The 24,205-nt window shown below is 36.2% G+C and overlaps 1 protein-coding gene and 1 long non-coding RNA gene across 3 annotated transcripts; both read right to left on the bottom strand.

Annotated features, from left to right (window-relative positions):
* Window positions 1-3,823: 3,823 nt before the first annotated feature.
* Window positions 3,824-5,824, bottom strand: LOC110102081 (protein STAY-GREEN homolog, chloroplastic). Its single transcript, XM_020830257.2, has 3 exons — window positions 5,426-5,824; window positions 5,167-5,340; window positions 3,824-4,934 (listed from the first exon to the last, which is right to left on the bottom strand). The coding sequence occupies exons 1-3, from the start codon at window positions 5,543-5,545 to the stop codon at window positions 4,458-4,460; spliced, it is 771 nt and encodes a 256-aa protein (XP_020685916.1). The 5' UTR covers window positions 5,546-5,824; the 3' UTR covers window positions 3,824-4,457.
* Window positions 5,825-7,084: 1,260 nt separating this feature from the next.
* On the bottom strand, window positions 7,085-11,730 carry LOC110102082. Of its 2 annotated transcripts, XR_003700153.1 has the most exons (4): window positions 11,141-11,730; window positions 10,871-10,929; window positions 10,705-10,770; window positions 7,085-7,541 (listed from the first exon to the last, which is right to left on the bottom strand). It is a non-coding gene; the product is annotated as an uncharacterized LOC110102082 (long non-coding RNA). The 2 variants fall into 2 exon arrangements; XR_002303770.2 differs by having other exon boundaries at window positions 10,871-11,729.
* Window positions 11,731-24,205: the final 12,475 nt, after the last annotated feature.

Below are 24,205 nucleotides of genomic sequence, written 5' to 3'. Positions count from 1 at the left end.
GCCTTGATTAGTAGATTACTAAATAGCTGATAGTTATTTGGTGGAATAGCATTGAAATGCTTTTCAAAAGTTGTAATGATATATTTGATTCTCTCTTCATATTTTCTATTCTTCATTTGTACTTGGCTTAGTCAACTTACTAGCACTCTAGGTGATGGTTAAAGTCAAGAATTACTTATGATTGGAGAAATTGAATTTTGTTTTATATGTTACAAATTTGTACAATGATAATGAGAGTTTAAATATAACATCTAAAATTATTCTATTTATATATCTAACCTCTAAAATTGTATTATGCAATGCTTAAAATTTTAAATAATATAAAAAATAACACGTTCCTCTGCTTGCTTGTTGACTTTCGTGAAGGGCTTTTTGATGATGCCCTTTCTTAACGAAACCCCATTGTGATTTCATTACATGTTTTTATTTGAGGAACTAGTTCACTACAGGAAAATCGGGTATTTCCGACAGATTTTCGCCGGATTTTTTTCCGCCGGTTTATACGCGCGTCGGAAAAATTATACCGGCCCAAAATAAGCCGCCGGAAATATTTCCGTCGGACTTAGTCCGCCAGTACAGTCACTACGGGAAAACACGTGATTACCGTCGGAATTTTCGGCGGATTTTTTTGCGCCGGCATTGACGGCGCAGGTTCCGGCGGAATGATGCGACGTAAAGTTTACGGCGTTATTTCCGGCGGAACCGACGCCGGAAATTTACCGGCGTCCATTGCGCCGGAAATAACGCCGGTGAAAAGGGCTCTGGATTATTTCCAACGCAGATTACGGCGGAAACTTTCTTTTAAACTTAACGAAAACGTTCCAGCGGATTATGCGCCGGCTTATTTAAACTCAACGAAAACGTTCCGGCGCATTGTCCGACGGTAACATTACCGGCGGACGTTCCTCCGGAAAGTCCGCCGCTAAAAGCCCTAAAATGCGAATCGGAGCCCTCTAGGCCGTCATTCTTTTCGCTACTCTCTCTCACCTCGCCTCCTTCGCCCGTCGCCGTTCGTTGCTCGCCGAAGATTGACGTCGCCGACGGTCACCGAACTTCGCCGCCAACGGTCACCAGACTTCGCCGAGCATCTCCCTCTCTCCTTGTCGCGCGCCGCCGAGCATCTCCCTCTCTCAATCGGTATTGCATTTTTTTTTTTTTTTTTTTTCTTTTTTTTTGCTTTAGTCATGGATGTTATCACTAGACATTTGCTATAGGATATACCTTGGTGCATGCTTTTTGTTGATGGTATTCTTCTTGTTGATAAGACTAGAGAGGGAGTTGAAGGTAAACTTAAGTCCATATCTTTTTGCTTTAGTCATGGATGTTATCACTAGACATTTGCTTTAGGATATACCTTGGTGCATGCTTTTGGTTAATGATATTCTTCTTGTTGATAAGACTAGAGAGGGAGTTGAAGGTAAAGTTGGATTATGGAAATCAGCATTACTCCATATCTTTTTGCTTTAGTGGTTAGTAGACTTAGTGAGGGGATTGTGACTTTGAGCAATCAATTCATTAATAAGTGTAACATAATTTTAGGTTATGGATATTAGAAATATATAAATCCATTAATTTTTTACTCTTATTTATAGGTTATGGATATTAGAAATCAACGAAGTTGGATGTATAACCGATTATCTCAAAGTCGGAAGACATTAACAGATGAATTCATCAATGGGGTGAACTTTTTCATTCAGCAAGCGAAACAGCTGCCGATCTTTATATCTGAAGGAAAGTTTCGATGTCCATGTTCTAAACACAAAAATCTAGTGATCCTAGAACCAGATGACGTAACTGTTGATCTGTATCGCAGAGGATTTATGCCACGGTATTGGTATTGGACTTGTCATGGTGAGTATGAGCCACAATTTGATTATCAATGCGGTCCTTCTACAAGTAGTAATGTTGCTGAGGCTGAAAATATCCGTCCAAATCTTGAGGAATTAGTTCATGATGCAACTGGAATTTATGAAGAGTTACCGAATACGGAGGCACAAAATTTTTATGATTTATTGCATGCTGCACAACAACCAATCTGGAAAGGGTGCACGACTCACTCAGAACTATCTGTTGCTGTGAAGATGTTAAGCATCAAGGCTGAATATAATGTTGCTCGTGAATGTTTTAATCAATTCATTGGGCTGCTTAAGGAAACCAATCCGACAGATAATTTAATTCCTACAGATCTATATCGGACAAAGAAGTTAGTTTCGAAACTTGGTTTGACATACACAAAGATAGATTGTTGTGTCAATGGATGCATGCTATACTTTAAAGAAGATATTGCAGAAACTGTATGCCGTCATTGCAATGCACCAAGATTTAAACCCAAATCTAGAAATAGAAGAAAGCAGAAGGATGTGTCTGTTAGTAAGATGTTCTACTTTCCAATAATTCCAAGACTACAACGGCTATATGCATCCATGAGATCTGCTGCACATATGAGATGGCATAATGATCGCATTCCACAAGAAGGTGTTATCACACATCCATCAGAAGCAGAGGCTTGGAAGCACTTTGATCGTACACATCCCACATTCGCCGCAGAACCAAGAAATGTCAGATTAGGTTTATGCGCAGATGGTTTTACTCCATTCAGTCAGTCGGCTACACCGTACTCATGTTGGCCTGTGATACTCACTCCTTACAATCTTCCTCCAGAGTTATGTATGACTACTCCTTATATGTTTTTGTCACTTATAATTCCAGGGCCACATAATCCAAAATTAAAGATTGACGTATTCTTACAACCTCTGATTGATGATTTAAGTTTATTATGGGAAGAAGGAGTAAGTACATATGATATCTCCACCAAACAGAATTTTACACTAAGAGCAGCATTACTTTGGACAATTGGTGACTTTCCTGCATATGGTATGCTCTCAGGTTGGAACACTTCAGGCAAGTTAGCTTGTCCATATTGTTTGGAAAATACAAAATCATAGTTTAGAGGAGGTAGATCTAAACATAGAGGAAAGTGATGATGAATCTGATTGTGCTAGGAGTGTATCATCTGATGAAAGTGAATCAACAAATGATGAGTTAACAACATAAGGTAAATTATTTTACTTCCCTGTATTTTACTTCACTGTTTTTTATAACTACTGCACTCCGTTTTTTTTACTTACCTGTATTTTACTTCAGATAAATATTTTTAATAGTAATTTTAAATTTATTTAATTTTATCGGAAATTCGTCGAAAATTCCGCCGGAAAGTCCGCCGGAAATTCTGTCGATTTTATTTCCGCTGGAAAATCCGCCGGAAATTAGCTGTTTTCCTGTCTGAAATAAATTCGCCGGAAGTTGAATCAAAAAATCAGCCGGAAAAACGTCGGAAAATACACCGGAAATTTTGCGTCGGTACTCCGCCTGAAAAACCGCCAGAATTTGTGGCGAATTTTTTTCCGCCGGAAATGAGCTGTTTTCCTGTAGTGGTTTTTCATGTTACCGGTCCCGTCAATACCCTTCTTATTATGATTTTATTCTATCTTTCGCACCTCTTCATGGTCATTGAGTGTTTAGGGTTAAATAGGTGCGACGACTTGTTTCAAAAAAGAATTTATGGCTATTAAGAGGTTGTCATTATAATCCTTTTTTCGAACTTTTGAGTCAATTAAGATAAACTCATACATACATATTATATACATAAGCTTCTATTCCAAGACTTCTTTATTGATAATTAAAGTTCTCAATCAATAGATCAAAATGAGCTAAGTTCATCCTGCTCCTTTTTATTGTAAAATTGATAGCCCAAATTATGTCTTGACTTACTTGGGAAGGAGAGTAGACTGATGAAACTAGGGTTTGCTAATAAGTCTTTGGATTAACAAATGAAATAATTCTTTATTGATTGGGTAAGGCAACGCTACACGGCTACAGGAATTGTTGTATCATCAAACAAACTTACGACCTTCCGTGAATACCTGATGAAGACGAGGCATACGGTCAGAAGGTCGGTCGGAGTACTCGACAAAGATTGGTTGGTTATGCGGGGCCCATATGGTGGAGAAAACGTACGCTTCTCAACCTTCTCATGAATCATTCATTCTCATGCGTGCAAGCTCCCCGATTTAACCGGAGACTTCAAGAATGTGCACTTGAGAGAGTTGAAACCAACCACGACTCTCTCTCTCTCTCTCTCTCTCTTATTTTAGCCATGCGGTAAATTGTAAATATGCAGAAACTGAAACAAAAAAATCATTTAAAATTTATCTTCTGTATAAAATTCTGATAGCATCCATATTAAGAGTAAAGACTTAGAGCCTAATTATATTTTTTAGTATAAAATTTTAATTTTATACTAAAAAATTATTTTAATCGAAGCCTTAGCTATAAGCTGAATAAACATTTGTATATGTACATATTTAGAATCCCTATGCTATCCATATAATGCATTCAATCAAATTTTTCTAATAAATAATACTATAAATGGTGACACGTGTCGGTATGGAGAGCTCCTATTGCGGCTCGCCAGCCTTCATCTGGGCGGTTGGCCACGGAATCAAAGTATGCAGCGGGAAGCAGCAGTCGCAGTCAGTCTGGCAGCGCTGGTGCGGCGTCGGCCAACTCTTGTCGACCTCGCCGAAGTCATCCGAAGCCGGCTTTTCCGGCCGTCCGATCTCCGCCGCCTGACGGAGTGGGCCCCAGCACTCGACGCTGTGGAGGTCGGGGGAGTTGGAGTGGAAGTAGACCCATACCAGGGCGTCCTCGAGATCCGGGTAGGTCCTGAAGAGCCCGCCGTCCCCGTGGACGAAGGCCTTGAGGACCACCGGAAGTTCTCTGGAGAAGATGTGGTGGCGTAGATTGGCGACGAGGTCCAAGAGGAAGTGGCCGCCGCTGATGTGGCAGTGGACGTGGAGCGACATCTTTCCTCGAACCTTCCTCCATTCGGCTACCACTTCATCCCTCTGCAGCTTGTGGTACCATCCCTGCAGCTGCAACACTTGGAATTTCCGATTATAATCTGTAATTTATTGAACACTAATTTATTATTAAATCCTTAGTATTATTATAGCTTTGACTTGTTTAAATTTCGGCATTTGCAGAATTTATCAAATTTTACATTTGAGATCAAATTTAAATTAAGAAAAAAAAATCATTTGTGAACGAAGTATTCACCCCTAAATTCTAAAATGAACCTAAAATAATGAAGATTAAGAAAGTTACCTGTGCCCGGTTGATGGATTGGGAGATTGCAAGGGTTAGACGGGCTGTGACGTCGCTGTGGGTGAGAGTATAGGTGCGTGGAAGCTTCTCCGGATGCTTCCGATCGTCCACTCCAAGAAACATAACCTTGAGCTTGGAGGCCTCGAAGATGGCCGGTCCGAACAGCCGAGCAACCTGAAATAAATTATAAATTTTATATTAAAGGGGGTCGGTTATATGAACAAAACTTGGTAAGATCAGATCGAAGGCGTTTGCTCACCGGAAAAATGGAACGCCGACCGGGATGGATGCGGCGACGGCTTATGGAGGATCGGCGGGAAGAAGAAGAAGGCTGATGCTGCCATGCTGGAGTAGGCAGCAGGGCCGCCGCAGAGCCCATATTGGACGCCGGAGATCTTCAAATTCAGGTATGAACGAATGAATACCAAATTTGAGTTTATTTTATTTTTCCCCTTCTCCCTCTCAGTATTTAATGATTTATTTATATATTATTGTGTCTTGTTCGGGTATCTAAGCTAGTTGGGAGGATGCGTGTGGGAATAAAGGATGGGGGGGCTTGCCTTTCTTCCTCGGCAACTTTTAAGGCGGCATTTCAGGACGATATTATTCTTTATGGTCAATTACGTGGCTATTAAATCCTTTTTATATATATTTATAAAACTTATGCATAATTACGTGTCAAGATTTTGAAGAGAAGAATAATTTTATAATTTATATAAATATATTTTTTTTATTTTCATATTAATTTATTTTTTTAAGAAAATATTAAATATATTAATATGAAAATTTAAATAATATGGTTGATTGAGAATTATTAGATAATGAGATGTGAGAATAACACCTGTCTTTACTTGTTGGTCTTGCTTCGAAGGAAAGCTTTAGTGTAAATTAGTTCACATGACTTTCTATGGATTTGTGATTTCGGTCTTCTCCCGATTTTACTACGATTACCAGCTGCCTTTCTATGGATTGTAGAATGATTAGATTAAAATCTATCCCATTATTTCAAATGAAAAATAATGTTGTCATCTATGTAGAGAGCATTGAATGGTTAGATTTGAGATAGTCCGACTCGATCAAAGAATCTTCTCAAGGCTGGTTCGCTTAAGTTTGTTTTTTAGGCCATAAAAAAAAATTCGTTTGAGCTTGAACTAATCTTCTTATTGTAAGGGATTTGTACAAATTATCATTTAAATTTTATTTCCATCTTTCACTTCAAATGAAAGGACAAGTAAATAAGACATCTTGTATTCAAGTCTCTTAAGCTTTTTGGGGTTGATGATTGGACAATGCCCCATATTTTTTTTTAACTATTAAGAATGTTGCAAGCCCCCTTTTTTTCTTTAATATTTATATATATATGACAACAACAACATCATCAAGTTTGTATCCCACTAGGTAGGATTGGTTACATGAATTCTTTTTCTCCATTATCTATTAAGAGTCAAATTCTCTTTTATATCTAATTAAAAACTATCATTTCTAATAATTTTTAATCAAGCCTTTTTATGTCTATCTCCATTTATTCTGAACATATCTCGGATCTAATACATCTGCTCTTTGAACCAAGTCATCGGAAGGCCGACATTTTTTATGATCAAACTATGTAATGCGATTTTCTCTAATATTATCTACCACTGGAGCTACTCCAACTATTTCACGTATATACTTATTTCGCATTTTGTCTCTAAGAGTAAAGCCACTCAACCACCTGAGCATTCTCATCTCTACAACACATAACTTAATTTTATGCTTCTCTTTTAATGGCCAACATTCTACGCTAAAAATCATTGCATGTCTCACCACCATCTTATAGAATTTTCCCTTAAATTTGAGGGGTATTTTTCAATCACACAACTAGTCCAAAGCATTCCTCCATTTCAACGATCAAACATGAATTCTACTACTAATATCTCAATTTTTTTTTTTTTGGGTAAACCCGGGGCAGAAAGCCCATATATTAGAATGAACGAAAAATTACAAGTAAACCTGTGAAGAGAAAATTAAAGCATCAGCCAACAAAAGATATCCAACCAGCTTGCCAAAAAAAGGAGCATCAAGTGGAGGATATTACAATCATAAGGACTCAGAAAGAAAAAAGACCAAAACCCCAAAACATCATAAGATCAGTGATAAGCTCACGAAAACCGCGCCGGAGGATCAGGTAGCCTAAGATCTAGAGCATAACGTTGCAACAGCATAGGAGAAAGGCCTTCACAGAACCTCCAGCAGCCAACATCAAGATAGATTTCAAGCCAGGTTGCCAAGTAGGCCATCCATGGCAATAAAGGGGAATGGCCTAGCTCATCATTGTCGGATTGTAATATCCCTCCATGAAATTCCAGCACAGTAGTCCATAGCTCTCCAAAAGTAACCTGGATTGTAATATCTCAATTATTTCACCATCACTTTGAACAATAAACTCAGGATATCTAAAACATATGCTCTTTTTAATGACTTTATCACCCAAAGTCAAAATATCCCTATTGAATCTATTACTACTAAAATTACATTCCATATATTCAATTTTAGTTCTACTCAAATGAAAACCTTTAAACTTCAATGTTAACCTCGATAATTCGAGTTTTTCTTCAATTCTCTCTCTAGTCTTATCAATAAGAAGAATATCTTCTACAAAAAGCATACACTAGGGTACTTCCTTTTACAAATATCTATTAAGAACATTCATGACTAAAGCAAAAAAGATATGGGCTTAAAGCTAATCCAAGATGTAATCGACTGACTAAAATAGGAAAATACTTAGTCAAACCACCTTATGTTAGAATATAACTAATAACTCCTATATAAGCATTATTAGCTCCTTTATTTTCTAGAACTCTCCAAAGCATTTCTCTTGGAACTTTATCATAATGCTTTCTCTAAATTAATAAATATATATGTAGATCCACTTTTCTCTTTACTTCTCCATCAAATCTCTCAATAAATGTATAGCTTCCATAACATACATAATCAACAGTCGACATGAATCCAAATTCATTTTGAGAAAAATTAGTATCACTTGGTAACTTATGCTCAAATATTTTCTCTCATAATTTTAATATATGTGTTGGATCTTGGAGGAAGATATGTGCTTTCTTGAATGTAGAAGGAGAGAGGGAGGGAAGAGAGAGATGAAATCAGAACTAATATTTATTGCTTGACTTATTAGCTCTGCCGCTTATTACAGACTATAACACTTATTTTTAGACTTTAATGGTAACATAAAAGCTACACAAGAACCTAAAGAAAGTATAACTAAAAATACAAACATAAGTCTAGATTAAATCCTAACAATCTCCACCTTGGTCTAGAGTTTACTTAACAGCTGAATCAATTCATCCATCTCTCAAATTTGTAATCACAGCTAAGTTTCTTGAATACACTCATGAGTCCCTTCACAGTTGCATCTCCAAGCAACTTTCTTGCCTCTGGACAGAGAGCCAATGCTCCACCTGGTTCTACTAAGAACTACTTCTATGGACCGAAATCCACCTCCTAATCAAAATTGAATCCCTAGATTCGATTTCTCGCACAAGCAAAGCCTCTGCAATCTTCTCCTCTGATTCGATGGATAAGATCTATCAATTGCAGGGAATGCACACAAGAAGCCCCCTAGATTTCACGATATCTTCCTCCAGGCCACAAGACCTCTGTGATCGGTTTAGTCTTGCTCTCCCATTCTCGTCTCCTTTCCAGCCTCTCCTCTCACCTGGTTTGACTCCTAGGTCGCGAAAACCCCTTTGTTAGCCTTAGGCCCACAACCATGCCCTTTGGCCCAACTGCAGACCTGCAACCCCAGCTCCGCTCTCTCGCCCAGCCTCAGGCCCAATCTAATCTCGTTCTTCCAATCAAGGCCACTCTGCGCGTATCCACCCGCGCCTCCAGGCCTCGTCTCCCTCCTTCGTTCACTTAAACAGCCATGTGCTCTGCTTCAGCGTGAAGAAGCCTGCAGTACGCCCAACTGCCACGACCTCCCTTCTTCTGCTCGTTTGCACGTGACCCGAGCCCCGCGTGATCCCTTGTGCACTACATGCCCTGCACATTCTTCCCAACTCAAGCACAGTCACCGACTCCGAGCCCTGCATAGTCTTTAGACCGACGCGCCTTGTACCCACACGTCCGCACAACGCCTCGCACGCTCCTATCCCACACGAGCGCATCCCTTGCTCTGACATGCGGTAAAAATTGCTCTGAATTGTGACACCCACACGTCCGCACAGTCCCAGTGCGCGTCTGCCCTGCGCCAATGCTTAAGCTCACCTTCGCTCGCCCGTCCTGCTCGTGCAACCCACGCAACCCGCCCGAAGCCTTCCAATGCGACCCGATACCGAGCCAAACTCCCAGACGTGTAGCCCACATTTGTGCTCCATTTCGAATACGCTCTCCAGCCTCTTGTCCGCCTTACACGAACAAATCTGCCTGAGCACGGCCAACAGTAGCACCGATAGTGACTACGTCCTCTCTTTCTTGATTCACCTCAAGAACACCTTTCTCCTTCCTTAAGATCGCCTCTACCAGGCTCTGATATCACTTGTTGGATCTTAGAGGAAGATATGTCATTTCTTAAATATAGAGGGAGAGAGGGAGGGTAGAGAGAGATGAAATCAGAACTAATATTTATTGTTTGGCTTATTTGCTTTCCTTTTATTATAGACTATAGCACCTATTTTTAGACTCTATTGGCAACACAAAAGCTACACAAGAACCTAAAGAAAGTTTAATTGAAAATACAAACATAATTCTGGGCCAAATCCTAACAATATGATATATTAACTTAATTCCTCTATAATTTTGTGCACTTTTATGCAACACTTTTATTTTTAAAAATAGGAACCAACAATCTACTATATCAAAAATATTACTTGTTGATTTTCTGATGTGATGTGATGCACTTGCATATGCAAGGACAAATTACCCAAATACTGGTTAATTGACATTTTTTTTTTATGGTTAATTGACACTTTATTTACTGCCAATTACTATAATTTCATTTTTCTTTTATTCCAGTACACTCACGCCTTTGTAGTCTTTTGGGTTCTATTTTTAGTAAGCAGCACAAACCCTTTTGATAGTAATATATATGAGTCTAAAAACAAGAAAAGTAGAATACCATATGCTAAATTTTGGTTTTATCGTTTTTGTTTTGTGTTTAAGAGTTCTCTGTATTCCCTTCTTTGTTGCCTGCTACATCAATTTTGGTATCAAAGCCTGAGGCTGGGCGAGATTGGCTGATGGCAACAAGCATGAGGTTGGAGATGCCATTCAAGAAAAATTAGAATTGAGCTCGATGTGGACATTATTACAAGTAGTAAATATTGCTCTCAAAGCTAAAATTCAGCTCATCAAGTATTATCGCAACATGAATGAATTCAGAAAAATAACATCTATAAGCATGGAAAAATAAAAATTTAAATATATTTTCATGTAATGAATTTAGAAAAATAACATCTATATGCAATGGCTGTAAGAGCATTGTTCTCATTACAAAGCATAGAAATCTATGCATTTATCAACTGTGCACAACAGCAAAGATTTTACCTCCAGATATGCAAACCTGCGGTTCCTATCTATCTACCGAGCAAGTCTGATTTCTTCAGGACATACCTAAGCAAATCAAGAAAAAATAATAAAAACCCCACCAAAGCTAAAGCAATGCCATGGATAAAGCACAAGCCAAATACAAGTGAGCCGCCTCTCTACTTACTTTTTCTTTTCCACCTTGTGCTTCACGATAAGAGCGGAGCCAAATGCTCCTTTGCTAATCTGCTCCAAAAATAAGCGCAATAATCATCTAAATTCATAACTCACAATAAATCATAAATTAGCAACAGAACAAGACAAGAAATGTTTCTGTTACACAAGCGTTTTGATTCGTGCTCCGAATTCAAAATGCAAACTGAAAATATTTTCATTGCAAACCGAAAGCTAGGCACATTACTTCAAAGAAGTATTCAGCGAACCGTAGAAGCCTCACCGGATCTAAACCCACAGCCAAACAAAGATCTCTGATTCTACTGGATCATGAAGACCTAGCCGACTAAAAGAAGCAGAGCAGTGAGAACTCCCAGTTCCTCACTAACAATCCTCTCCGAAATGGGAAAAATGAGGAAAAAAAAAATGAGACCAGAGACGAAACTCCAAGCGGCAACATGACATCATCTCGACCATCTCATGATTCACCCTAATTGCCTTCACTGCCTCGTCGTCGACAATCTCTGTTACTTCCCGGTGGATTATATGGCCGCAGGGAGACGAACGCGGAACATAGTCGAGCGAGAGCTAGGGCACAAAGAATAACGGCGACAAACCGCTTCTATAAATCACTATTAAAAAATTAAGTTTTAAATAATTTTTTTAGTAGCGGTTAAAACTGCTGTTTATATCAATTTATAGCTCCAATTTTAAAACTGGTATAAAAAAATGCTGCAAAAATCTTATATTTTTAGTAATGGAGAGTCGGTCGCTAAAATCTTATAACATGAAATGCGATCTACGGGCATAGCATTGAGAGAGAGGTGATAAATGAGTTACATTTGATATATTATAAGGGAAATAAATTTTATATTGTTTAAGCATAAATTATTAGATCTTTTATTTAAAAAATTTTCATGGTTAATTTTCATTTATCAATTCATAATTTTAAGTTATAAATTATAATTTATATCTATGAAAATAAAATATATGCAAATATGAATAAATGTTTGACACATCTGTATTAGTATTTTGAAATTATTTTTGTCATAATATTTAAATATAAATTTTTCAATAAAAAGTTAAATTTTTTTTCCAAACTATAGATAGAATTAGCAACCAATTCTCTTCTTTGGTAGCTAATGTTTCATGTTTACTTAGAGGTCTTTATCATCATTGGTCGCTAAAACATACTTTTAGCGACCATTTTACTTTGGTCTCTAAATTTTTTGTCGCTAATGATATGTTTTCTTCCAGTGAACACCCTCCATCGACATTTTTTTTATCATGGACCTGAATCTACTAAGATAATTTTAGCTACTACTAATGTGCCACTAACTCAACCTCAACTGAAATGACTCTGCTGCAATAGTAATTTTTCTGGCCACCTCCGCAATGAAATGACTCGTTTTGTCGAACGTTGTCCAGTATGCTAGAGTTATAAAGGTATCACTCAAAATACTGGCTTGTACCTCTTGCTGCCCATACCTGATACTATTTGGGAATACTTAAGTCTTTATTTTGTCTTGGGTCTCCCTCACAACAAACGTGGGCTCTCCATTATGGTTGTTGTTGATCGACTTTTTAAAATGGCTTACTTTATTGTTTGTTGTTGAACCTTTAATGCCCTCTATGTTGCTCATCTTTTCTTCAAAAAAATTGTTCATCTTCATGGCATCCCAAGGAGTCTAACCTCATAAAGAGATGTCAAATTTATCAGCCATTTTTGACGTGAGTTTAGGGTTTCGCTTGCACAGTAATATCAACTTGAGTTCAACATATCACCCACAATTGAATGGTCAAACCGAAGTGATTAACAGAACTCTAGGCAATATGCTTCATTGCCTTGTTCAAGACAACCGAAAACTATGGGATGAAATGTTAAGCTGAGCTGAATTTTCCTACAATTCCATGACTAACTGCTTAACTAGTTGTTGCCTTTCAGTCTTATTTACACGAAGGTGCCAAATCATACAATGGATGTTGTTGTTATTTCTAAATATCAAAATAAGGCTTCCATTGATTTCACATACCACTTCACAAAAATGCTAACTAATGTTCGTAACAAGATTTTCGATTCAAAGCCCAAATACAAAGCCACTGCTGATGCTCATCACCGTGAGAAGATATTTAACCCCGGTGATTTAATCATGGTGTGTCGAAAATGTGATTGTTTCCCGCCGGCACATATTCCAAACTAGGCGAACAAAAAATTGGTCATGTTTCCATCTTGAAACGAATCAACAATAGTGCATATGCTGTTGATCTTGCAGCTAATTGCAATACATTGCCTTCGCCCACCTTCAACATAGATGATCTCTACACATATCACCCTCCTAATTGACCAAACACAGTGACCCTGTCGTTGGACTCGAGCTCTTTTAAGGTGGGGGAATTCTGATGTTGTGCATCTTGCATATGCAGGGACAACTTACCCAAATACTGCTTATAGAACTAACACTTTATTTACTACCCAATACTATAATTTCCTTTTTATATTAAAACAGTACGCTAATGCCTTTTAGTCTTTTGGGTTCTATTTTGAGCAAACAGCACTACAGCTCGATAGTAATATATAGGAGAGTCTAAAAACAAGAAAAACAGAATACCATGTACTACATTTTGGTTGTATCGATTTGGTTGTGTGTTTAAGAATTCTCTGTATTCCCTTCTTTGTTGCCTGCTTCCACCAGGGTGATGAAAACCTTCGATAATCACCAGCGCACACTTAACAAATAAACGAGACATAATAGAAAGCCTAAATAAAGGTTAAGACTATCGCGTCCAGGAGTATTCGCGGCGGTAGAGAAATATAAAGTTTATCGTCTTAGCATTGTACGAAAATCTGGCACGCAATCAGATAAGGAGAGAGGGTCTAGCAATTATGAGACACCAAGATTTTTACGTGTAAAACCCCTGAAAAAGGGGGAAAACCACGGGGCCTAGCCCAGTCAGAATGAATCCACTAGTATTGCAGTCGATTACAAATGAGGCGCTTCCTTGGGAGAAGGCCTTAGCTTCATGTACATATTATGGAGTACATTACATGATGTAAATACAAAGAGCTACTATCGACGTATTTGCTTTGTTAGAAGGACTGCAGTCGGCGGGCGACGTAGGTCAGGAGGACCGTAGTCAGCTGGCGACGGAGGACTGTAGTCGGCGGGCGACGTAAGTCAGGAGGACCGTAGTCGGCGGGCGACGGAGGTCGGAAAGACTGTAGTCGGCGGGCGACATAAGTCAGGAGGACCGTAGTCGGCTGGCGACGGAGGTCGAAAGGACTGTAGTCGGCGGGCAACGTAAGTCAGAAGGGCCGTAGTCGGTTGGCGATGAAGGTCAGAAGAACTGTTGTCTGACGACGAAGATTAGAAAGACGACGTCAGGTAGAAGTCCAATAATGGAAGGAACTCCATCTTCGCGTAGACGTCTAGCGTAGTCCGATAACCGGTAGAAGTCCGGCATCGGGTAGAAACTTGGCGAAGTGTGAAGGTCCGACGTCGGGTAGAAGTCCGACGTCTTTGGTGGCAGAGGAGAACTCCGGCTTCACTTAGGCGGAGTTTCGGCGTCAGGAGGGAGTTGGGAAGAATTTCAGCATCCCATGGAAGTTGGGCAGAATTATGATATTCTCTCGAATATCCGGCAGAGTTCCGGCGTCTTCAGGCGGCAGGAAGAGCTACGGCGGTGGTCGAGGAGGTGAGGAATCTCCTTTCTCCTCTTCTTCTTCTCTCTCTTCACTTGAGTCCCTTTGGTGTAGAATGAGGGCTCTATTTATAGTTTTTCTGGAGTGGCATAGCTCGTAAATAGGCGTGAAATCATGGGCGAATTGGGAGTGTTTTGAATGGACGGCCGATATCGAATCCTTTGATCATGCACCGTTCGTTAGACATTTGAAGGCTTTAATGATGTCGGAATTCGGTGATCTTGGGCTCGTTGGATTCGTCTCGTCGAGCCGTTCGATTCGAGTATAACTCGTCAAAATCGGAGACCGTTTGGTAACTCAAATTGCAGTTTGAACCTTCCGACAGCGCTTTGAGCCCTTGATTTGGACTCATTTGGGCTCGGATTGGGTTGATCTTGGTGTCGTTGGGTTCATATTTCCGAGACGCTCAGTTTGGCTGTAAGCTCGCTGAAATCGGAGTTTGGGTGCTCCCAAAATTAATTTTTGAAGTTTCCAGCTAGCTTTTGCCTCGAGATTCATGCCCGATCAAGATAATTTTTGTGATGCCGTATCAATCTTAATAAAAATTTTGAAGGAATGCTTTATATTGCAATTGTATGAAATTGTATTCACACTATTATAACACATGTTAATTTGTCCTGAACTTTAAAGATCTTGAGAGTTATTGTATCTTGATTCAAATCTCGCTTAAATTTTAATATATCTTACTAAACTCAGAGCGAAATTCTATATATCAATCTAATTTCTATCATATAAATGCGTCGTATGTGTGTAGTATAACATCTCATTTTGACTTTGATCTATAAAAATAGGTGACAGCGGCAGAGGCGGCAGAGGTAGCAGAGGAGAGCAAGCAGGAGGAAGTTTCAGCTGAACCAATGGCTGAGGAGGCTAACAAGACTGATGAGACCGATGGAGAAACTAATGAGGATGAAGCAAAGGAAGATGACCTGAAGAGCGAGGAAGGCAATGCAGCTTCAGCTAAGGAAACTAAGGCTTAGTTCTGCTTTAATTGCGATTCGAAGGAAGGAAATTATGGGGAATGAGGGCTCACTTGCTTTTTCTCTTTTCTTTTTAGCCTCTGCATTCTGCAAGCAAGCGTTGTACCTCTATGCATTAATTTTATTTTTATAATTGGATTACTTTTTTCAGAGGGGTTTTGATGGATCACTAAATTTTCTTACTTTTTTTATTTTTATTTTAAATTAGTGAACAGTTACTGAAATTAAAATTTTATTTATTTGTTGAAATACATTATTTTGTAGAGAACTTGGTAAAAGAAACATGTATTGTGTAGAAATCGTTAACGTGTTTTTTAAATTTGTGCATAACTGCGTACATAATTAAAAAAATTAATCAAAATATGCAAGAATAACCTTTTTTTTGTTGGAGGTCTCTAAAATTAAATAGAGTAAGCTGTCAAAATATGATCAATTAAATATTGGAAATTTTGATATTTACTACAATTGGCAATTGGTCTGTGGCTTTATTATTATTATTATTATTATTATTATTATTATTATTGTTATTATTATTATTTGATGATGATGTTATGTTTTATTAGTAGACTTATTTTTGGAGGTTGTTCTTCCGTTGGCATATTGGACAACGTTTGAATATTATGATTAAATTTCAAAACAATGACAATAATCTACCACTAAAGTTAAAGCATGTAACTTATAGTTTAGGTTATAAATATCATCACTTTTTTGCATGCATAGTGATCGAATTTACTAGTGCTAGTAATCGTCACCTATAAGGCTAGATACTACCAAAGCAAGCTCTTTTTTTTTTTTGGACATTTAGCCCGATTAAGTCAAATTTATACACACATTACATACACACGTTTCGAACCTAAGACCCCTTAGTTGGTAATCAAAACTCTAAACCAACAAACTAAGATGAGCTGCATAAAGCAAGCTCATCAATTGTGATCTTGATTGGATCTTGAGAATCGGCCATGTGGCAAGCGTGCCCTAACAAAGATGAATTGTGTACCAATGAGCTCTTCAAGAGTTGTCCAACTCCAATCAATTTTGTTCGATTATGGTCTAACTTGAATGAATTTCTAATTGTTACATAAAAGAAGAACTAGGTCAAATGAGAAGTAAATCACCTTAACTTTAATAGACATTCAAACACGATCAAAATAACAAAGTAAAGCAAGTAAAAAACACATGAAATTTTTATGTGAAAATTTTGAAAAATAAAATACTACACAATCTTATCTAGTTAAAACATGTTCTATTAGTAAATCATGAGTTACAATAGTTCAACATACTGAAGTTAGGTAAATATGTCAATACAATTCAAGTGAAATTGATATTTTGGTAATATGATTAATACTAAAGTGGCATGCATAATAAGAAACTTAAAAGATTATGAAACTCCTAAAGCATGAACGTGAACAACCAATCATAAAACATCATTAAAATAGATCAAATGAATAAAAAAAAAGCCATCTGGCAAATGCCACTTAATATACAACCTAAGGTCTACGAAAATTAAAAGTCGTCGAATACCATTGAAAACAAACCCAAACCCTAATCTTAAAAAGGACACAAGTTTCTCAAATGATATATTTTTCATCACCATCATTCGGGCTCCTTGGATTTTTCGGGTGTAAGTATCCAAATGAAATGAACTCCCCGAATGGGCGTTTCTTTTTGGGATTTTTAAGTGATCCAAATTTGAATATATAAATAAAAGGAACTCTCCCCTAAGGGATGTTTTCATTCTATTTGAAATGTAAATTGTATATCTTAATGTCCCATTTTAGTTAAACTTTCACAACACTTTGAATTTTAAATTACATATAGGAAACTAGAATGACTCTAAATCAACATGCATGTTTATCTTCAATAGTATATATATATATATATATTAATATTAACTTCACAAGCATTTATATAATCAAATTGCACTCATCTGAGCAAAAAAACACACTTGGTCGTGCTCTTTTAATTTTAAGGGGGCTAGGCATATTTAGCATCTGCATAAAATATCATTAGTTATAATTTAATTAGCCCCTTTATTTTAGCCCTACATGAGCATGACCACCTATAAAAAACTTTGTTAACATCCACACCATCCTGACCTAGGAAAATCTGGAGCCTATCACACTATATCACACATAGCACAATAAAGGAAAGAACATCACAGCATAAGCAATCACAACAACCAAGTCATAAAAACCAGCATGTAGTGAAATTCGCAAAAAATCTCATCACACAAATAGCAAAAAAGAAAGAACACCAACCTAGCCTAAAACTAGAACTGTTTGCCCTAACAAACCATCTAAAGTGTGTTTGTGTCAGGCTATATGATTTGGATATGTCATAGGTTGGATCGTTGTTTGAGTTTTATAATGATTTATTTTATTTGTCGTAGGTTGAAGGGTTTTTAGTTTAAGTAATAGTGTTTTTATTTATTTTATAATGAATTTTAATTGTTGAGTGATTATTACCTTTATTTATACAAGGAGCGTGAAGTTTATTTCACAATCCTTAAGGCTAATTTAATAGCCCTGTTGTTCCGGTTATCCAATTATAACAAAGGTTGTTTAATTGATTTAATTGATTCAAATTAAAGGTTGATGACTTTTAATTAATTGGTTGTTAATTTTATTAATCATATTAGTAATTTTTTTGATTTTTCATCAACCGATTCATGTCATTATGTCAACGGGTACAAGAACAAATGTCTCCTTAAGACACGTAGTCCCACAACTCGAGGTAATCCATCATAAAAACATAGTTGATGTAATTATATTAAGGCTTTAATTTTGTTTAATCAATTAATAATTAGTTAATTTTATATTTTTTGCACTCCATTGAATTCGTTTGTGGCGCACAATGTGCACGGGAACCAAGGTATATTAAGATTATGTATAGCCCCATAGCTCAAGATAGTCCATCCAAAAAACTTCATCAATGGAATGTTTGTTGTGTATTTTGGGGTTGGTTATTTGATTATATTTATTTGATTGAAATTTTCTTGGAATTTTATTCAGTCGTTTAATTTTTAGAATTTATGAAATATTTTAATTCATTAAATAAAGGTTCCAATTTTTGTATAGATTAAGTTTTGGAATTTTTTTATTTTTTATAAATATTATACCCTAAGATGAGTAAAATGACACTAAGTTCATTGAAATTGAATTTTTCTACAATTAGTTATTATTTTTCAAAGTTTATGTGTAGTTTTGAACTATGATTGACCAAAGAGTTGAGATTTTTATTTTTAGTGATTTCTTAAAATTTGATATTTTTAATAAATATTATACCATTATAGGAGTCCAATGTATTTGAGTTTGCCCAATTTAGATTTTTCTATAATTAATTATGAATTTCTTAAATTTTGATTTTTTATTGAATTATTTAACTTATTAATTAGGAAGGTTTTCTCATTCTTGCACCAAACTCACTCCAAACTTGTTGAAATCACTCTTAATGTTCAAGGATGACATATAGGAGTATTTCCAAGACTTTTGAAGTTTTTTAGAATTTTTAACAATTTTTAATTAATTATTAATTTTCCCTAATTATTATATTAAGATTAATTTTTAAGTCCATTGAAAGAGATTTTAATTTTCTTTGATAGAGGATTGAATTATGAACAATTTGAGATATTATTTATATTTTTTTATTTAATTTGGATTTATTGTATTTTTTGGAAGTTTTAGGCCCCTTAAGGGGGATGATTTTTTATTTCGTTAATTTTCTGACCTAATGACTGCAATTCTAGTGAAATTAAAATCTACGATTTATAATGACACTATGTTCACTATTCTAGAGTTTCACCTCTATTGGGAGTGTATGAAATTTCTTATAATTTTTTTAAGTCATCTAGAAATTGTCCTTAATTAATTTTCCTATGTGTCACTAGTGATCCAATGGATCCAAATTTTGGTTCATCTAACCCTAAGACAAATGCAATCACACCACAAAAAAATTGCTGTCAAGTCCTATCAATTTGGGGAGTTAAAAACTTTCAAAGTTTTTGGTCCAAAATGGACCCAGCACTTTGAAAATTCACATCTCAGTAATCCTGATAGCATCTGGTCCTATAAAAAATGTAAGGAATGCTTGAGATGCTCAAAAGAATTCACCAGAAATTGGGTCAAATTTGGCCACTAGATCATGAGAAAATTGCTAATATTAAAATTCAAGCAATAACAAATTTCTCACAATTCACTGGTCAAAATTCATCAAAATTATTTTTAAATTAAACTATATCTCAAGACTTTTTTAGTGACTCCAAAATCATCAAATTTGCTAAAAAAAATGGATTTATTGTGAATTTTCAAAGTTATGAAAAATTAATGGAATTTTTTAAATCAATTTTGAATGAAATTGACGGGGTAATTATTGCACCACCACCGTCGTCGTTTCCCTGACCGACGTTTTTGGGGCATGCGTCGAAAAGGAAATTGTATATGCAATTTCACTCAACCATGTCAAACTTAATTATGCTTCCTTTGATTCTCAAATTTCAGGTTGGATGGTCCTGATCGCGCCATGTGGCACAAACATATGAAAATAGCCCACATTCGAACCCTAGAGGAGTTTGTGGTTCAATTTCAAGGTGACGTGGCACAATCAGGGGTGCCAAATCACATAGAACACGTAATCTGACGACTTTGATCAACCACTTCAACTCATTTGGAAGCTTGTTTAACCATTTTACTAGTAAAATTAGTCAATGGGGCTGAGGTGGTATCCAAGGATGAAGTACATTTGGCTGTTTGGATGAATGGCCAAGTGTTTGAATATATGGCATTGTAGTTTGCATTGGTGATGAGCGTATGTGAGGGTTTTGACCGTGCATGGGAGCTAGAGTAAGTCAAAACAATAGTGACTTGACTTAGGAGAATATCATAAATGCTTAGAATATTCAATGGAATAATTTTGGGTGGTCAATTTGGTTTGAAATTAATTAGAGGATTTAATTTAACCTTGGTTGGGTGTGTGGCGGCTAATTTGGGCAACCTGATCAAACCAAGGGTTAGGGTTAGGCCCAATATATTCAAAATGACATTTTAGACCCAATGGATGTGGTTTCATATAATGGTAAGGTCTCCTTTCATGAAATGCATATTTGGGCCTTTAAAGGGCATTTTAGTCGATCATGGTTGACTTGGTCAACCTGGTCAAACCAAAACTTGAGTTTTGGGTTCAATGAACTTCTAAAGATGTCTATGATGCATTACAAAATGTTTCATGGCTTAATTTGATTGAGCCATGTTAAAGTTTAGATAAAACTTCAATTTTTTTTCTTAAAGAACATTTTGGTCATTTTGAGACCGGGTCCGATCTAGGCCAACAAGGGTCCACCAAAGTGCATTTTTGTGTTTGATATATCATAAAGATGATTATGGACATATTTAAAGGTTTTGAGAAAGGTCCTAAGGTCAAATTCCACACGACGTAAGGTCTAGTGACATAGGCTACAATTATTTAAGGGTTTTACAATCTTTGGATTTCAATTGAGTTTTTGGGGATAGATGTCCTAAAATGACCTCAAATTTGGAGGGTTGACTCTAGGGATATGTTTAATCAATATGCAATTAATAGATCATAAAGTGGGAGTCATTCTATTTGATTTTGAATTATAACAACGCTTGCATTGGTCACCCATGGCGTAGTAGACAACTATGACGATAATGATCTCCACTAGATTTATTTAGAAAATATTTTTTTTTTTTTTTTATATTCATAGAACTTAAATTTATAGTATTTACATTCCATTAGAATTACTATTTACATAAATTAACACTTTGTTGATGCCATTCTCACCTTCCCTAAAGCACTCAATGGTAATGAACACTATAATTTATATATTTAGCATATAAAATTTACTATTTACATCATATAGTACTCAGCTAACAAAGTTATAAATCTCGTCTGATATGAAAAGAGAAAAGATGGATTGTCTTTGCTAGCTAAGCTCCCTTATGTGGTGGATAGCCAAATCTGATGGAGTCAATGCTGGAGATGTGAACATGGCAATATGTAAAAAGCAACTAATCAAAATCAAGAAATAATTGTGTAATCACTGCACTCATTCTCTTCTTTAAACTCCAAAATGGGTTTTCTCTTATTTCCTCTATCTAGTTATAATTTTTTCTAAGCATGTGCTCCACATTTACTATGATCAAGTTCCATATCATCATTTTATTTCTTGTTCACATTATGAAGATTGATTTTAATCACATTTAAATTCTCCTCCTTCATTTCGGGTCAACCATATATCAAATGTCATCTATTTCATCATATTGTTTGAATTGAAGGGGAGTGGATGACATGAAATAAAATTATGAATTTGGGATCATTGTTTTAAGATTTACAAACCTTTTGTTCATTTTCTTTTACTTAATGTTAGATTCAAAGAGAGAGAGAGAGAGAGAGAGAGACTTCTATAAGGAATAATCCAATAAACATAATGTTTGTAATCTAAGTGTTCAAGAATACGATAGATGCTGAATATGTCAAAAGATCCAAAATGTTCATTTTCATCTTTTATTTATAGAGATCTAAGAGCTACAATAAATCTTACATCAAATCAAAATAAATAAAAATACATGACTTAATGTCTTGTAGAGCAAAAGTGTCGTAGACAAATGTTACACTCTGGTTTTTTGAATAGTTTTCTTTCCCTTGCCTTCATTATATGGCTTGGGATGAGTTTAGTTGTGTCGAGTGCATATGAACCGGTGTGTATAGGTGAGTATATTAATGAGCCCTAAGCATAGAGATCCATGATTGATGAGCGTTTTGAACTCACTAGCGACCTATGTTGAAACCCTAAGTTTCCTTGGAGTGGATCAGGCGAGTAAACTTGAGTAATGGTGAAAATAGGCTCCACAGTTAGCTGGATGTGATAGGGCGAACTAAGACCCTCTTGGGCGCATTCTTTCCCTATAGTTGAAGCGGTGAGCATAATCTATTAATAATTCATCGTGGAAATGTGCATGTAGCCTTGACGGTCAATTCTCCAAAGGAGGCATGTAATAGTTTGAGTAATCCAGGAGAATCCTTGGTTGTTGGTTTGGGAGGCAACTCTATTTTGAGATAGGTCCCATGATACTTAGCGTGCTCTTTTTGCAAGAACCACTAAATGCAAGCACTTGTACAACATGTTGAATATCTGAAAAGATATGTGTGAGAGCATACACTTAATTATTAGCATCCACTTACAAGCGGTGAGCATAATCTATTATATTAATATATTAATAAGGTGATTAGTATTATGACTTGTTCCTAATATTAAATTTGAGGAAATTAGTCATGTTTAAAATAAATATCTAATTTTACCTTTATTCAATGGAATAATAAGTTCATGAAGATTTAAGGTGAATTGAATATTAGTATTTTATGTTAAGAAATATAGATATTTTGATATTAGATATGCAAATATATAGAATTTAATAATTTGCATGTAAATTCCCCTAAAACTAAACGTACAAAATTTACTTCTTTTTTTTAACAAGCTCTCTGAGACAGCAATTGAATCCACCATATCAATCATTTAATCACCATTTGTCGACCCCATCCAATGGGTCACAGCAGGTCAGACGCTCCCTCACATGCTTAGTGCACCTCTTATAGTAGGAGTTATAAAGAGATATGGAAAAGTAATTAAAAGCTAACCATTGCCTATCCCAACTCGATTTTTAATCCTTAGCCATCTTCCCTTTCCTCACCTAACCATTAAGAAATAGCTATAAAAGCTGAGAAACAGTATCCCTTTCATTAAATGGCATGCCGATGCATAAATGCTTCATAACAGATACATAAATCTTCAGAACAAGAAAGAGAGAGAGAATATTTTTTTTATAGGAGAAGCTTTCATAAAATAAATGCCATGACCCATCTTTTTGGTTTGGTAGCCAAGCGCTATAAATGCCAATTCATGAATCCCTTGTACATAAACACTTGCAAGACATTTCTCATACTTGTCCATCCTTGTCATTGCTTCTGCATTTTTTTCTCACCTGATCTCTCTCTTTCTCCCTCCTGATCTTCTGCATGAGAGGCGGCATGCATGTCTGAAAGGGCTACTGTGATGTTGGCTCGGTTCATTCAGAGAATGCATTGGTGCTTCTATAGCTCCTTGTGACTAATATGATTTTGTTTTTTGATTGAGCCGTGCCAATATCTCAGTACTTTTTCATGTAAGTTAACTTTATTTTTATCAACATCATATCAAGGTGAGTTTTCTGAGCAAGAAAATTTTTTTCTCACCGTGTACGTGGTGTAAATTGAGCTGTATTATGTATATGCCAGCTGCTTTTACCATCACAGGTTTCTATTAATGATAGGTGATGATGACGATCATAAGAAATTATTTTCAGAAATTTCTTATGAAAATAATAGTATCTCTATCTGTCTGATCAGCTTTGTCATGCTAAAATAATAGGATATATTTAAATTTACCGATCGATAGGGAATAATTAACAGTCACGCGTTTGATGTTTAATTCGATCCAGTACTGTCAAAACAATTACTTAATTAATTTTCCTTCATAAACTTTTTTTCTGTTCTTAAAATTATAAATTTTTATTATTATCTGTTTTAATTTGAAAGTATTATCGTTTAGACTAACGAAAGAGTGACTGAGTAGCTTACTTACTGATTACAATTATCCAATAGATGTTACCTGCCATCT

The sequence above is a fragment of the Dendrobium catenatum genome, unplaced genomic scaffold, assembly GCF_001605985.2.
Source record: "Dendrobium catenatum unplaced genomic scaffold, ASM160598v2 fragScaff_scaffold_243, whole genome shotgun sequence".
In the NCBI taxonomy this organism is placed as follows: domain Eukaryota; kingdom Viridiplantae; phylum Streptophyta; class Magnoliopsida; order Asparagales; family Orchidaceae; genus Dendrobium; species Dendrobium catenatum.
The sequence above is the reverse complement of the archived record's forward strand: the minus strand, read 5'-3'. Positions and strand labels throughout refer to the sequence as shown.

Coding starts and splice junctions, on each gene's coding strand:
- LOC110102081 (XM_020830257.2), bottom strand. CDS start 5,545: ATGGGCTCTGCGGCGGCCCTGCTGCCTACTCCAGCATGGCAGCATCAG. Junction 5,341..5,425: donor GTCGGCGTTCCATTTTTCCG/GTGAGCAAACGC, acceptor AATTTATTTCAG/GTTGCTCGGCTGTTCGGACC. Junction 4,935..5,166: donor AATCCATCAACCGGGCACAG/GTAACTTTCTTA, acceptor CAAGTGTTGCAG/CTGCAGGGATGGTACCACAA.